At 42.7% G+C, this 14,793-nt stretch overlaps 1 protein-coding gene across 2 annotated transcripts; it reads left to right on the top strand.

Annotated features, from left to right (window-relative positions):
• The first annotated feature begins 396 nt into the window (after positions 1 to 396).
• On the top strand, positions 397 to 14,277 carry LOC139621569 (uncharacterized). 2 transcript variants are annotated; one of them, XM_071478203.1, is made up of 7 exons: positions 397 to 744; positions 1,843 to 5,345; positions 6,734 to 7,456; positions 9,695 to 9,744; positions 9,835 to 9,896; positions 9,983 to 10,300; positions 11,327 to 14,277. In XM_071478203.1, exons 2-7 carry the CDS (start codon positions 2,028 to 2,030, stop codon positions 11,341 to 11,343), a joined length of 4,488 nt encoding a protein of 1,495 aa, XP_071334304.1. In that variant the 5' UTR covers positions 397 to 744; positions 1,843 to 2,027; the 3' UTR covers positions 11,344 to 14,277. The 2 variants fall into 2 exon arrangements, with proteins under 2 accessions (XP_071334304.1, XP_071334305.1); XM_071478204.1 differs by having other exon boundaries at positions 413 to 545.
• Positions 14,278 to 14,793: the final 516 nt, after the last annotated feature.

Genomic DNA, 14,793 nt, shown 5'->3' with positions numbered 1-14,793 from the left:
TTTCTATTATTTAAACCATAAATTGAACTGTATCTCTGACCCTGCAGCTTCTGCACAAAACCCAATATCAATTGAGGTCATGTGTAGAAAAAGCCAATAAATCAATGGACCTTTGTCCAGCTGCTCCAAGCTGGAGAGGACTGTAGCTTCATGTGTGTGTGTCACTGGATTTTCTTTTGATCAATTATTGAATTTGTCTCTTCTCACAAATTCAGGATTCACTAAACAGAGATAGGACAAATAAGGTTTAATTAGCAGCTGTCAGTCACATGGACACATCAGCTCATTGTCCAATCATTTTAATGGGTTATAGGGTCTGAAAGGAAAAGGAGGGGGCGTTGTACTGTATGGTTTCTGTGTCCACACACACACACACACACACACACAGAGCCAGCATCCAGGTCCCACATCCTGGTACTTTTCGCGTTGTCAAGGCAGCCTCAGAGCACGGCAGGCTGGCGGAAAGTAGCTGCAGTGTCCTGGCAAAAAATATCTGTCCACAAACGTTCACTAAACTGTCCCGGAAAGTTAGGTGTAACTGGAAGGTAACGGACGTGCATGTTTTTCTCCCACATGTTTCCTGTGGTGCCGCTCTGAGGCAGCGCAGCGCGGTTTCCTCGCGTCTTTCAGGCGGGCGGCAGACTCAGACAGGCGCCAGTCCGTGTGGACAACAGGAGGAAGAGCCTGTCCATTGTGCCGCTGACAGAGACACGGCGCCGTACGCTCCGTTTACGCTCTAATGTGGTAATTCTTTCACGGAGTTTCTTTATCTGTTGTTCGTTGTGCTTCATCTGAGTCGTTTCGCCGCGTTTCTGGTCAAACAGAGTCAGAATAAAGAATAAAAATGGCTCTCGACAGATATAATTTGTGATAGAAAGGGACAGGTTTAAAGGGACAGTGTCGCTCCGCTTCCTTCCGGCTTCCTGTAGCTTTTACATTTCACACACGCGACGTGTTTGTGTCACCACAGACACTGCGGAATTAAAATGTTCCATTTTTATATTTTTAATGCTGCAATAAATATATCGACAACTGTAAGATGTAGTTTTGCTCAAGACGGACGAGCACTGTGTACAAGTGTTGTGATGGAGCAGTGGGCGTTTTAGTCCCTGTGCATTGTCTAGATTTGCATTTAATCCATTTTAAAGAAGCTTCAATGGAAATGTGAACTGTTTATGAACGGTCATTTGATTAAGGAAGAGTTACTAAAAGAACATGTGAAATGTCCCAGATCTTGTGTACATATATGTGAATTCATGTTACAGATAAACTACATGTGTTGAAATGTGAATTTATCATTGATCTGAAATGTAATTCACATGTGGTATACAGTACTTACATAGGATATATGATGTCTTAAATTTCAAATGTGAAATATCTGAAATACTATTCACATGTAATATTACATGTTGAGTTCATATACTTTTTACATGTTAAATGTGCCTATTTGAAAATAACTTGTGCCTTTATCATGCAAACTTTACTTGTGAAAACTAATATGTGGGTAAAAATGTTAAGAAATCAGATAAGAAAGCAGATAATGAAGGATCAGTGTTCTCTTCATGGATTGATGATGTGTCTCTAAGTGGGGCAGTAACTGTTAACTACAACCCCAAGAATTAACATATAGTTGAATTAACTCCTTTTTGACAGAGTCAACAAAACAGAACATTATAATTTTTCTAAAGGTAGAATATGTGTGTGTCAGGGATGCTTTATTTGACTGCATTTGATTGCAGAGGTATACCTAATCAAGTGGGAAGTGAGTGTTTGACATGTAAATGTTGACATCAGGTTTATTGCAAAGTAAGCTGTAACTAAGAATTATTTTCTGTTCTGCAGGACACCTGCACACCAATGTGATGTCTGAGAGATTTGGCTGCTGCTCAGTAGAGCAAAAGCACCTACTGCAGTGTCGTATAGGGGGACGCCATGTAAGTTAATGACAGTGAGGAGTCTGGACTGAGGGGCTGAGCCAACCAGCATTGTTAGATGAGAACTGATGAGCTGTCCAAGCTGGCAACAGCATGCCAACTGCAAAAGGTAAAGGTGGTTCAGCGTCCCACCGCTACCGGCCGGCCTCAGAGTACGATGATACCACCCTTGCCCAAAAGAGAGAATACTGGAGAACCAAGAAACGAGAGCAGAGGGCCCGACTGTCAGAGCGGAGGGGAAAGCCAACACATGACAGTCGAGGGGAGAAGCTTGTACATCTAAATGCCCCTGCAGCAGTGAATTCCAGTGTATCTGGCTCTTTTGCTGCTCCCTCTTTTCCTATGCAGAGTAATCATGAGTCATACAAAACAGCCAATGTCTCTCCTGCATCACAGAGTGGAAATACAGTGGGGGACGGTTCACTTGAAGCCTCCGAAAGCCAAAAGGAGAAGTGGTTCCAGACAATGAAACTCAACAAAGTCTCGCCTCAGTTGTCGGCATCATGTTCCATCTCAGCCAAAGCTGCTGGGGGCAAGAGAGCCACAGTGAAATGTCGAACAGCTGTGAACAGAGCTGTTACCTCAACCACACCCAGTGCAACCCAGCTGAACACCACCTCCTCAGTGCCTCCAGTCAGAGTGACCAGAATTACCAATGGCAGCTCCGCCAAAACAGCACCTCAGCCATGTGTGTCTATGCACGGCACATCAGTCCCTAAAATGCAACATAAGGCACAAGTTGCATTACGCATTCAGCCCAAACTGTTACCCACCAATGTGACCACAGGAGAGATTCTTGCGTCTTCTCTGTGTGACCCTGTTTCTATTAAAACAGAGGGCAAAACAGCTAACACAACACCTCAAAGTGGAACAAAGAGTGCCTTGGTCACCACACAGAGGGCTAAAGGTGTTGGCAACTCCCAACCTTCCATGGAGTCCGAGGAGGAGAGAGCGGCCAAGCGCAGGGAGCATTGGAGGATCAAAAAGCGAGAACAGAGAGCAAAGCTGGCAGCTCGGATAGCCAAAGCCAGAGAGAGGATGCAGGGCACGGAGGTGATGGTCCAGAGGCAAACAGCACAAAAACCAGGACTCTTGGGTGGTACGGTTCTTCAGCATCTTCCATCTCAGTCGTTTTTGAAAGGAGCGGGACAGAGGCAGTGTCCTGTTCGGGTTAAAGCTCCATTCACATCCCGCAAAAGGGAAAATAATAAACTGCAAAGTGGGGCAGCAGGTTTAGCTACAGTTAACCTGCAAGTGAATCAGATAAAAGTACAAAATCCACATGAGAACAGAACGACACAGACACCGACTGCATCTGATGTTATTTCTGTGAAAAAACCAGGAGAATCACAGAGAAAGGTTCCAAGTTATATACATCTTTCCAATGTCACCAGAGGGATTGCACGATGTAAAACACCTAGACAGAGGTTCATTGAAGCCCAGAAGAATTTCATGAATCAAAGAAACATAAGATGTAAATCTCCGCTGCTTGTTTCAGTCTTTGGTACCAGAAATATCCCCAAAATCGACCCCAATGACACACCTGAGCAGATAATAGCCAAAAGGCGGGAGTACTGGCGAATTAAAAAACGCGAACAGCGAGCAAAGCTGTCAATGGAGGTGAAGGCTCGGCTGAAGGAGAAGGACTCCCTGATGCGAAGAGTGAAACGCTACCAGAGAATCTTAGAGGAGATGAGGAAGGCCAGAGCGCTGACACAGGCAGCAGGAAGCACGCTTACCCATGCTTCGGAGACCATTGGAGGGTTCATAAAAGAAGACGGGACAGTGACCATCAACATTCCCCAGGGTCCGACAGGCCCCAACACATCAGCACATAAAAGTGAAGAAGAAATTCATGTAGGTTCCAATAATACCCCCGTTACACAACCTCAGCATCAGCCCAGCATGAAACGGAGAGGTATCGCTCCTGTTAGGATAAACCATTCCCCCACCGCAATCCGCCCAGCTCAGGTGAAAGTCTCTTTTCCTCTTTCGGGACAGTCAGTCAACAAGCCTGCAAGACTACTGTCAGTCAGACCAAGGACTCAACATGAAAGCACAACTGTTCCAAACTCACACTCTCTACCAATCCAAGCTGTAGGTCAGCTCACACTCACTCATCCTCAGACCCCTCAAAACGCCATTTCTGGAGGATCAGTAGCAGTATCAAACCCTGGCAGCTGTGTCATGAAAATGGCTGTTTCAAGCAGTACGCCATCACTGTCAGCGCTCTCTCTGGATCCAGAGCTGACAGAGGAGGAGAGAATGGCAAAGAAGAGGGAGTACTGGAGGATAAAAAAACGTGAGCAGCGAGCAGCTCGTGCGGCGCGACTGAAGCAGGGTTTCTTGCAAGCGAGGGCCAATACAGCCTTACAGAGGAGGAGGGCCCAGAGGCAAGTTGCAGTGACAGCTGTACCACCTAGCAGGATTCTTACTGACCATACAGGAAGTACACCACCTCTCCCCAACAACAGTGTGCCTGTTACACCAAATGCAAATGAGATAAAACAAGAGAGTGAGTCTGCGCCAGCAGTTGACCTAAATTCTCAACCAGAACAAGCCATCTGTCCAGATATCAAACCCCCAACCTCCCCACCACCACCACCACCTCCAGCGCCCCAGCCAGAGTCTGACCCAGCTCTGAGTGCAGACAGCCAAGCAACCACTCTGCTAGCTGTGGCCTCAATGAAGAAACTCCTGGAAGAATCTCTCAGCACAGTGAGGGAGTGTAAGAGTGAGCAGACTGATATTAAAACAGAGACAATGGAAGAGTCTTCAGAGCAGGAGATGAAGCCAAATTTACCTCAGCTTTTCTTTGAAAGTGATGAGGTGGCTCCTATTGCTGCTGACCTGACACTGCAGATAAAAAGCTGGCAACCAGATACAGATGTCTCAGTACATGAAGGTTCACTAAGCCCTCATCTCAAAGACTCGTCACTAACTAGTGAGACACTTTCAGCTCTTCCTACCTCCAGCGAGGTAGTCCTGCATCCCACCTGTGAGCACTCATCCCAAACCCCTTCCAACGTCATAGTCAGCCCCTACATGGAAGACTCTGATAGTCCATCCTCACCACGCAGAACCCAGAGGCTTCGCACCAGAAAAGTGGGCCATCAAAATTGCTGCTCCCCAGAGCCACCAAAGCTACATCATCTACCTATGGATCAACTACACGCGCAGCAACAACATGTAGAACAACAGAGTCAGGTGCAAGAACAATGCCAGAACAGGAACTTGCCATCAGCTCAACGAAATCGTTGTGTGGGGACTGAGCAGAGCGGCTGGACCAGCCTACAGCAGAAGAGGGAATACTGGAAGCTAATGAAGCGGCAGCAGAGGGCCCGGTTAAAGGCCAAGCAAAAAGAGCGGCAGGGAGAATGCAGCAGTCACCTGTCCCCAACAAACATCCAGGTGAAGTCGGAATAATGTTTATTTTGTAGTTCATGAGTTGTGGTGTATGTTTTAAAACTGTTGAGTATGGAAGTTACTTTTGAAATTGTTTTCATTGTCAACCCTTTTCATATTCCTAGTGTGACAATGAAAAGTTGATGACACAAAATCTTTCAGTTTTTTAAAAAGGGAACAGGGCAATGTCCATTTTTCTGGTCAGTCACCTCACAACAATGTTCTCAACCCTTAAACCACTTGAACACTAAGAATTTAATGTTAAAAGTGTCAACATCACAAGTTCCATTGGATGGCACCAATGATAGCCCCAGAACCAGAAAGTATCAAGCCAATTTGAACCAAACTTGGTGGAGGGATGGGACACGGACCAGTGACGAATCCATAGAATTTTGGTGTTGATCCAGTCAAGGGGGGTGGATTTTATCACCTTCCTTATCATTGTGAGATAGGACATTTTTCTATACTGTCATCAGTTTCTCAGGAAATAATGTTTGGATCTTGATGTGAAAATTCAAACATATTTATGGTGTTAAAAGCTATGAGTTTGTACAGTTTGTACAGTCTAATTAATGGGAAGTAACCTTGTATATGGCACCAGCAGCATTTAGGAATAATTACATCAGTATTTAATTGAACATGCAACTAATAAAATGACACAATGACAACAGTGGCTGCTACATAGCAATGAGACAATTCATACAGGCGTAGAGCTGTACAATACTAATGTCATCATTTTACACAACAGGTAATAATACCACACAGCTATATAGACATATAGATACTGGAGACTGGAAGATGTGTATGATTGTTTGGCCTTGGCTGAAGCATGTGGTCTACTGAGTGTTTTTCTAGTTGTTGAATGTTAACAGTATGCTAACCAGCCTTTATTAAAATGACAAGGTATTCATATTTGGCTAGCCAGTGCATTGGTGTTTTAGCTGTGAGAAAAGCCAGTGAATCACAGAACTGTGTGGGATAGTGGAGTATGGACATGAGAAAAAACTTGGAACACCAGAAACGTATGTCCCCTGAGGGGATCAATACACTCTCTGATTACACTGAATTCAGTTTGTCTAAACCAAGAACTGAGGACTATCAGAAGTTATCTAGAGACAGACCTTTGCTCCCTGTGTTTTGGTGGAGCTATAGATATCAGTGCCTGCATCATGAGACCTCAATTTGTTTGTACATGCAAAGATTTCAGGGTTTATAGACTTGGCCAGTGGCCTCTCCAGCTGAAACCTGAATCATTATACCACAGACCTTTCTCTGGCATTTAACATTTTAACAGCAAACATAGAGGGGAGTGTGACTGGGAGGGCCCATGTTAATCTAATGGCAAACATCTTTGGAAATGTTTTTTTTGTTCATGTTGTGTTGTTGTTTTTCAGGCCCCAGGTCTCGTTATCATCAACACTGCTAAGGGTGTAAATCCTCAAACAAAACCAGCTCTCCAACCCAAGCCATCAATTGCTTCTCTGGCTGCAGTGACCAGTGTCCCTGCCGTCCTGGTTGTCAGCCCAGCAACATGTAATGCTGAACAGTCACCAGACACACTCCAGGTCAATCTGCCTGTCACCAGTGTCTCCTGTTCACCCAGAAGTGAACAGAACAACATAATCGTTAGTCCTTCACAGATCATGTCCGACTGTCTAGGAGCTCCTGAGAATCAGCACCAAGCCGAGCCTGGTTCACAGAGGTGGATGTCTAAAGAGACCGATGTAGACGTATCCACCTGCCTCCCTACTCTGAAGCCCCCAGACAACCCACTGTCCAGCATCAACCTGCAACCCATCGAACCCCCTGGTCAAACTCCAAGCTCGACCCTCAGTCCAATAAAAATCCCTTGTTCTCAACTCCAGAGCCCCACAGATATGATACAACCTCCTGCTAAGCTAGCTCCTATGAGCACCCTGGTTCCACCGAAGCCCATCCCCGGGGAGTCTGAGGAGGACTTTTTGAGGAGGAAGCGGGAGTACTGGAGGGTAAAGAAGAAGGAGCAGAGAGCCAGGAAGGCCATTCGGGACAAGGGAATCCCTCCAAAGAGAACTTCCAACAACTGGAGGCCCATCCTACCTGCACAGGAGCTGCAGATACCGGTACAAGCTGCACAGGTAAACAACAAAACTTGTTTTGTGGCTTCCAGGCTCTGTCTGATTATTTGTTGACACAAACATGTTTCAGTGTGCAAAGAGACTGAGCTTAAAATCAAATTAGCAAAGTCAATCCGTATCAGTACCTAAATCAAAAAAAATTGAAAAGTACCCAGCCCTTGGTCCAGGGGTCCCTGACTCCTGGGAACAGGCTCAGGGGCCCAAGCCTTTGTTTGAAGTGATTGCTAACATTTCATGCGGAGTAATCAATCAAATTACCACAAAGAGACACACAACGACTACAAAAAAACACAATGTGACCACAAAGAGATGGAAACTAATGAGAGTGATGCAGTTAGAGAAAGGTTCCACTGCCTCAGCTTTACTTGCACTTTATTGTAGATGCAGACTTGATTATGCTGATAGTCTTATCTCATGTCTCACAGTAGTCACTGAATGCAAACAGGCTGTTGTTTAAACACAGGAACCAGGTCTGGCTCAGTTTTAACAGTAGATGTAAACAAGTGATCACTGATGTTGTGTTAATCATGAAAGCCCTCAGGTGGATCAAGAGAATATTTATATTTTTAGATATTTACAAAATGAGACATATACAAAGGTTTGTGCAATAATACAAGTGATTATTAATTACACATGCAGACGCTGGTGGATCTAAATCAGTGATTGAAACTTTATCAAGGAATTACAAATACAAAATAAAGAGAGATGGGGAAAAGAACATAAATTGAGACTAATGTGAGACTCTGGAGTGAATTTTGTTGGGAGACTGGTTCGTTTTTCTCATTTCTCCTAAGATGAAAACATATCAAGTATTACTAAGCCACACTGGCTGGAATAGGCTGACCACTGCCACATGTTTTGAGGCCTGTTCAAAAATTCAGATATTTTGGGAGAATGTCTGGAAACTTACACAAAAAATTGTGGAGCTGCAGATTCCACAGACATGCACATCACTTTATATGGGAGATCTACAGGAGGAAATAAAGGGAAATGACAAAAAGCAAAAGCAACCACTTGTAAATGGTTACAGGCTGATCTACCTACAGTGGACAACTGATTAGAAACTACAGTCAAGCCCGAAATTGTTCATACCCCTGGCAAATTTTGACTTAAAGTTACTTTTATTCAACCAGCAAGTTTCTTCTTGATTGGAAATGACACAGGTGTCTCCCAGAAGATAATAAGATAATGTACAAGAGGCATCATTGTGGAAAAAATAATTTCTCAGCTTTTATTTACATTTGAACAAAAAGTGGCTTGTCCCAAATTACTCATACCCTTTGCAAACTGTCACAGTCTATGGGAAAATCCAAAGTTCTATACCATTTCAAATAGTCCAAGCTGTTCTAAAGCATCCTAATTACCCTGATTCATTGGGAACAGCTGTTTTAATCAACTCAACAGGGGAAAAACAGCAGCTCTCTGCAGTTGGTTTGTGGACAGTCATGGCTAAGACAAAGGAGCTCAATGAGGACCTCAGGAGAGGATCTGCTGGTTTGCTCCTTTTACGGTTTTTTCATTTTATAATATAAAAAGTTTGATTATCCAAGTCTTCTATGGCCCATGCTTCTATAACATTTGTAATATAGATACTGTACATGTTAATATGTTGGCAATTTGATTTATGCCTCTGCGCTGTCTGTATGTAAGTACGCATCTCTGTCCCATTCTTGAGAATATCTCAGTAATACCTTGACAGAACTTCTTAAAATATGACACAAACATTCATTTGGACTCAGTGATGAACTGATTAGAATTTGGTGGTCAAGGGTTAAAGGTCACTGTGACCTCCCAAACCCCGTTTTTGGCCAGAATTCACAAATTTATACACTAATTATGAAACAATGTAACTCAAATGTCTGTATGGATAGAATGTCAAAAATGTCAAGTCGTGACATTTTATATTAAAAAGGTCAAAGGTCAACTTCACTGTGATGTCATAATGTTCTGTAAAAACACTTCTGTTCATTATACAGTGCTGTAACTCAGGAAAGAGAAACTGTGACTGTATTTCCTGATACTTGGCTGGTTGGTGGAATGACACAACTGGCAGAAATTCTAGTTGATATTGTATTTATTGTAAAAAAAAAAAAAAGTTTAAAGTTACATTTACTTCATTGTCATATAGTAAAAAGAAAAGTAAGAATCAAGAAAGTCATAAATCATGTAGTACAGTTTGAATGTGCTTCTTGGATTTTTCCTCAAACCCTGGTTTGTCTCTGTGTCTCATCCCTGCAGGACTCGGGTCAGTGGGTGAGCTCCTCTGATGAGTCAGAGCATCTAATGAGGTGGGAGAAGTGTTTTGTTCCCCTCTGACATCACTGCTGCAGGCTCTGTGCAGGATGATGATGACTGTAACTGTTCTCCTTCTCTCACAGCACCTCAGTGGACACCGACCCAGGCTCATTTCCATGCTCAAATTACACAGTGCCACTAGAAGGTGGAGTATTAACTTTGTCACTTTGAACTGAAAAGAATGCACATTAAAATTTGAAGAAAACTAAGTCTGTTTTACTGCCTCCACAGATGAGTCAGAGCTCCTGTTCTCCGACTATGAGAACAACAGCGGTGAGGAAGGTTCTGTCTCAGACGCCGTGTGGAGGAACCGCTACCTCATGGACTACGACCCACTCAACCAGCTGCTGGTGTGCATGGTGTGTGGGGAGCTGCAGTACTCTCATAGCTTGGAGGGAGTGAGGGCCCATATCGATGAGGCCCACCCAGACACCCTGACCCTGGAACCCGGGGAGAGGCAGAGAATCCTGGAGGCCTGGGACGAGCAGGTGTCCCAGCGGGAACGCTTCTTCACCAGCCAGCTCCAGCAGCACAGCGGGTCCCTGGCAGGTACATTATGACCTCAGAAAGAAGGCGTGAACAGATGGCAAAGTGGCTGTTCAGGTATTGTTTGTGTACATGGTTGTTCAAAAGTTAAAGGGCCCAGGAACAACATTTTTGATGCACTAGTTTTTGTACAGAGGAAAATATCCCAACAACGACTGGTCATATTGACCATTATGTTTTTGTGGATATTAAAGTGAGACTGTGTAACTTTGAAAAAAGAAATAACAAATAATCCTCTGATGTAATGAAATGTTGTTTTTATTAAGGATGTGTATATTGTAATCTGTGGTTTTATTGCTACAGCCTGACATGGTCTGGTATGACCAGTAGCTCATGGTGGCTTATATTAGGGTTAAAGGTCCATCCAGTCTAAAGGTAGATGTCCATGTGTTTTTGATTATAAAGCAGGTCTAGGTTCTATATTAATACTGTGAAAGTATCAAAGCCTCAGTCCACAGAGAAATGCACACAGCCTGTATTCAGAAACTGAGCCTTCAGGACTTCTGGAACTTTGTGATGTCACCACCCTCAGTCACACCCGAAGCCCCGCCCACCTGGACCCACCATCCAACCTTGCAGGATTTGGTTTCTCTGAGTGTTTACCTGAAATCTGCTATATTTTTATTGGATCACTCAGAAAATAGCCAGCCAATCATAACACAGGCTAAGGGCCTCTCTCAGTTAATCTCCTAAGAGAATAAATACTTTATAAATAAATACTTTTGATTTTCCTACTCGTTTGTGTAGGAGTTTTATGTGATCATAGCATCTTTTCACTTATTACTGTTTATTTTGAGTCACTAAAGTCAGAAATGCTTACATCCTGTGAGTAAGAGCTTTTAAATCGAAGAACCAAATGAAGAGATCCTTTATCACCATCCAGTATTTTATGATCAAACAAGCACAAATATAAGAGAAAAAAATCCTGTTGTCCTGTGTAAACTTTGTGACTGTAGAATAGAATCATCACAATGTTTGCTCCATGCATCATTTTTTTCATTTGCCAAATGTGTCTGACTTGTTTTTCAGATGCACACAGGAACTGATCACCAGAGAACACGACTGCAGGAGTCGACCATGGGCCAGGAGAGAAAACCCACACTTTTAATTTATTGTAGTTTTTGTTTTTTCACCGTCAGAGGAATTCCCCACAACAGAGAACGCTGTGCTCAACCCCAGAAAACAGCTTTACCTCATTTCCTACCAGGACTGTAATGTGGGCTCTAGAAAGTCAGTAAGGACATTTTTTACTAAAGCTGCCACAACTGAGATTTTATGACAATATTTATAATTTTTAGAGCAGTCCAACATTCTGGGAAACACAGCCTCTGTGCTAAGCTAGGCTAAATGCATCATGGACCTGTCTCTGTAATACAGATATCTTCGATTCTCGTTCTACTTCCGAAAATCTTTTAAACCTCAACAACTATAAACATCCAGTGGTTGCCTCAGACCTTAAATCTAATCTGATAGAAAACTACGAAACAGCATTTTGGCCAAAAACCACCTTTAAACAGACAGTGGCCACTGTGCAGAATAATAAAACGTTTCCTTCATTTTCTAAGACTCTTTGCTGTTTGCTTTAAAGACACCATTGGTGACAGAGTGAGTAGACTGGGTCCACAAGCAGGACACAACAAAGTCCTGTTGAGGTACACTGTGATTTCACTGTGATTTCACTTTGTGATAAAACCATTGAAATGTTTATTGGCAAAATGTTAAAACTTAGCCCAGTTTGTGACCTCAGCGCTCTGGTCAAACCCTTGGAGAAAAATAAAATACATTATTTTTTACCTGTTGTAGCACTTGACAATGACTATGCCAGATGTCTGATGTTCACCTGAAGCAAAACCCTTCATTACGTCCAACATTTTCACAAACTGTGCTTCTCTGTTCTTCTTTCCTCCACCACACTGCTAACACAGGATGGGCTAGTGGCCAGGGCAGTAATAAAATATTAGATTTAATCATCCAGGTCAATCGTTCTGGGGACTCGGCAGACGTCTGTGAGATCATGAAAATACCCTTGAAAACACAACCACTGCTGGAGAACAGGTAAAAAGTAAGACTTTAAACCCCCCCCACCCCACCCCACACCCCCACCCAAAGGTTTGCATACATCATGTGATTAATTCACAGGCTACGTCCTCACTGGTACGTTTTAGTTTTAAAACACATCAGTTGTGCTAAGTTGGCTACGTCCACACTGCTCTGGAGTTTTAGAGCCCATAAAGCTGTGACTTTTGTAGACACGGGGTGGAGTTTGGCATTGGACAGGCAGGAACAGAGACTTTTGGACATGATGACGCAGACACCCATGTCTGCTTCATGATCGGGTCTTATCAGTATCCTTCCCTGATTCATCATGCCCCTATCACGTGACCCTTTTTCATGACTGTAGTGATCACCTATACTCACTTTTCGCCATTGCAGTTCTGCGTTTGTAGTATTTGTGCAACCAATTGAGTAAACAGTCTGCTTCCGGCACAGTGTGCAAGAAAGGTCATATGAAAGGTCAGGTGTGTTAGTCTGTACCGAGATTATTTCTGATATGAAGCTAAAACGTCTGTTTGGACAGAGATCGCCGTTTTCGTTTTCAAACGCCATCTCAAAATGTGGACGTAGCCTCAGAGTGATGTGAGGAGAGCTGAGGTCACAAATGAGGCTTTCTAAACCATAATGTAGCAGCAAATTTAGTGAGAAGTGTCCGTTAGCTACACAGCATCATCTACCTTAAGTTTGCCAGCATTAGCTAACAGTAGCCACCATAAGCTACTGGTCATACCAGACCACATGAGGCTATAGCAGTAAAACCCTGAGCTTATTGAGTTAAGCAAAGGTTTGTTTTATTGCTCATGAATTTGACTTTTTATTTGTATGAGGAAGATGAGGTTACTATTCTTTAAGTTACAGGTTTTCGCTTTAAAGTCAAACTAATAAACATCAGCAACATGAGCAGGTTTAGCGCCCCCTACAGCCAGAGACACCTCACTGTTCAGTGATGGGAAATAAAACATTGTTGAACAATTCAACAAATAAATAAAAGAAATAAAAATGCAGTGTCAGGTTTTATAGGACGTGTTTCAGTGGCATTTGTCAGAATCATCATATTTGCTTTGGCTACAGATATTTACACTAAGTGATACAGTAAATTCAGATTTAACTCCAGTATCAGCCAGCTATAAGAAAGACAGCACAAGAATCAAACACTTTATACTGAGGTATATTTGTAGGAGCTGACAGCTGCTGTCAGTTTTGTATAAAGTTTTTGTGGCCTGGAGGCAGACCTGGAGCATTCAGGTCTGAGAGTGTTCCAGACCCGTGTTAGTTACGTGGGCATCTGAAACCAGTCCACGTTTTTCTATGTTATTCTGCACCGTGCTGTTCAAACCCTGAACTTTAACTTTGCTCCTTTTGGATGACTTTTTCTATCGAAACAACTTTTTTACAGCAACTTTCTCACGTCTGTAAAAATCTCCTGTCGTTCTCATCAGCCTGTAAAGTCTTCTGCACTGTAAATACACAAAATACTAAAATGGTTATGAGATGCCAAATTTTTCTTTGACTGTTTTTGATCAGCTTTATTTATTATTTATTGAACCTCCTCTTGTATAACTGATTATTGATCATACACTATTCATATCCATAGGTAGTTTGATGTTAGAGAAGTGTCTCATTATAAGTATTGAGGATCCAGAGGTTTTCCTGCATGAGTAGTAAATGGATGAACAGTTGTATATCACAGATGAGCTCTGGAATGCATTCCCATATTTTTTTTGTATGATTGTTATTAAGAGTAAAAAATATTTTCTGTTTGAGCACAAAGCTGTGGAGTCAAACTGCCTGCGCAGCCACAACACTGTAAATAGCTGGAAGTGACCAAGCTAATTTACCTTCTGAGAATGTAATTCTGACTTGTTTACCAGTTCAAAGGGAATGTTCAAATGCCTTTTAAGTAATAAACCTTTTCTACCTTTGGGCTTCTTCTTTCACACGTTTATTTTCCTCACAAACTTCCTACTTCCTACTCTAATCTTTCCTCTGCAGAGCCACAAGGACTGAAAGTTGTAGGTTTCTATTTACTTGAAACAACTCAATGTAAAAACTAGTTTATTTCACTGAGTCTTGTTGTATCAACACAGGTTTTCTAACGGAATTCTTCATGATCTGCCAGTTAAACCTAAAAGGAAGCTGATGTTTGAGTGAATACACATCACCTAAGCACAGACTAATGATGTATTTTTTCCAGTTTAAATGACCCTGAACCTTGGACCAACCTCTTTGTCTAGTGACCTCTCTATCTGAAGCTTCTCCTCCTGTCATATCTACTGCTCATCATAAATATGTTTCTCTAATTTCCTGTTAAACATGTCCCCAGCCCTCAGAATTATCCTGTGTGTCCTGGCCCTAAAGCTGGGAACCACTTCCTTAGATCACAGATTAGGGCTGCTGATCGATATCGAGATCATGATTACTTAACGTGATTACTCACTGAC

This window comes from Trachinotus anak, unplaced genomic scaffold (assembly GCF_046630095.1).
Source record: "Trachinotus anak isolate AG129_WGS33_773 ecotype Australia unplaced genomic scaffold, CSIRO_AGI_Tana_v1 ptg000005l, whole genome shotgun sequence".
NCBI classification, from domain to species: domain Eukaryota; kingdom Metazoa; phylum Chordata; class Actinopteri; order Carangiformes; family Carangidae; genus Trachinotus; species Trachinotus anak.
This window is presented reverse-complemented; position numbering and strand designations above follow the sequence as displayed.

Excerpts from the sequence above, each read along its gene's own strand:
- LOC139621569 (XM_071478203.1), top strand. The coding sequence starts at position 2,028 with ATGCCAACTGCAAAAGGTAAAGGTGGTTCAGCGTCCCACCGCTACCGG. Across the intron at positions 5,346-6,733 it reads TGTCCCCAACAAACATCCAG|GCCCCAGGTCTCGTTATCAT; the intron begins GTGAAGTCGGAA and ends GTTGTTTTTCAG. Across the intron at positions 9,897-9,982 it reads TTACACAGTGCCACTAGAAG|ATGAGTCAGAGCTCCTGTTC; the intron begins GTGGAGTATTAA and ends CTGCCTCCACAG.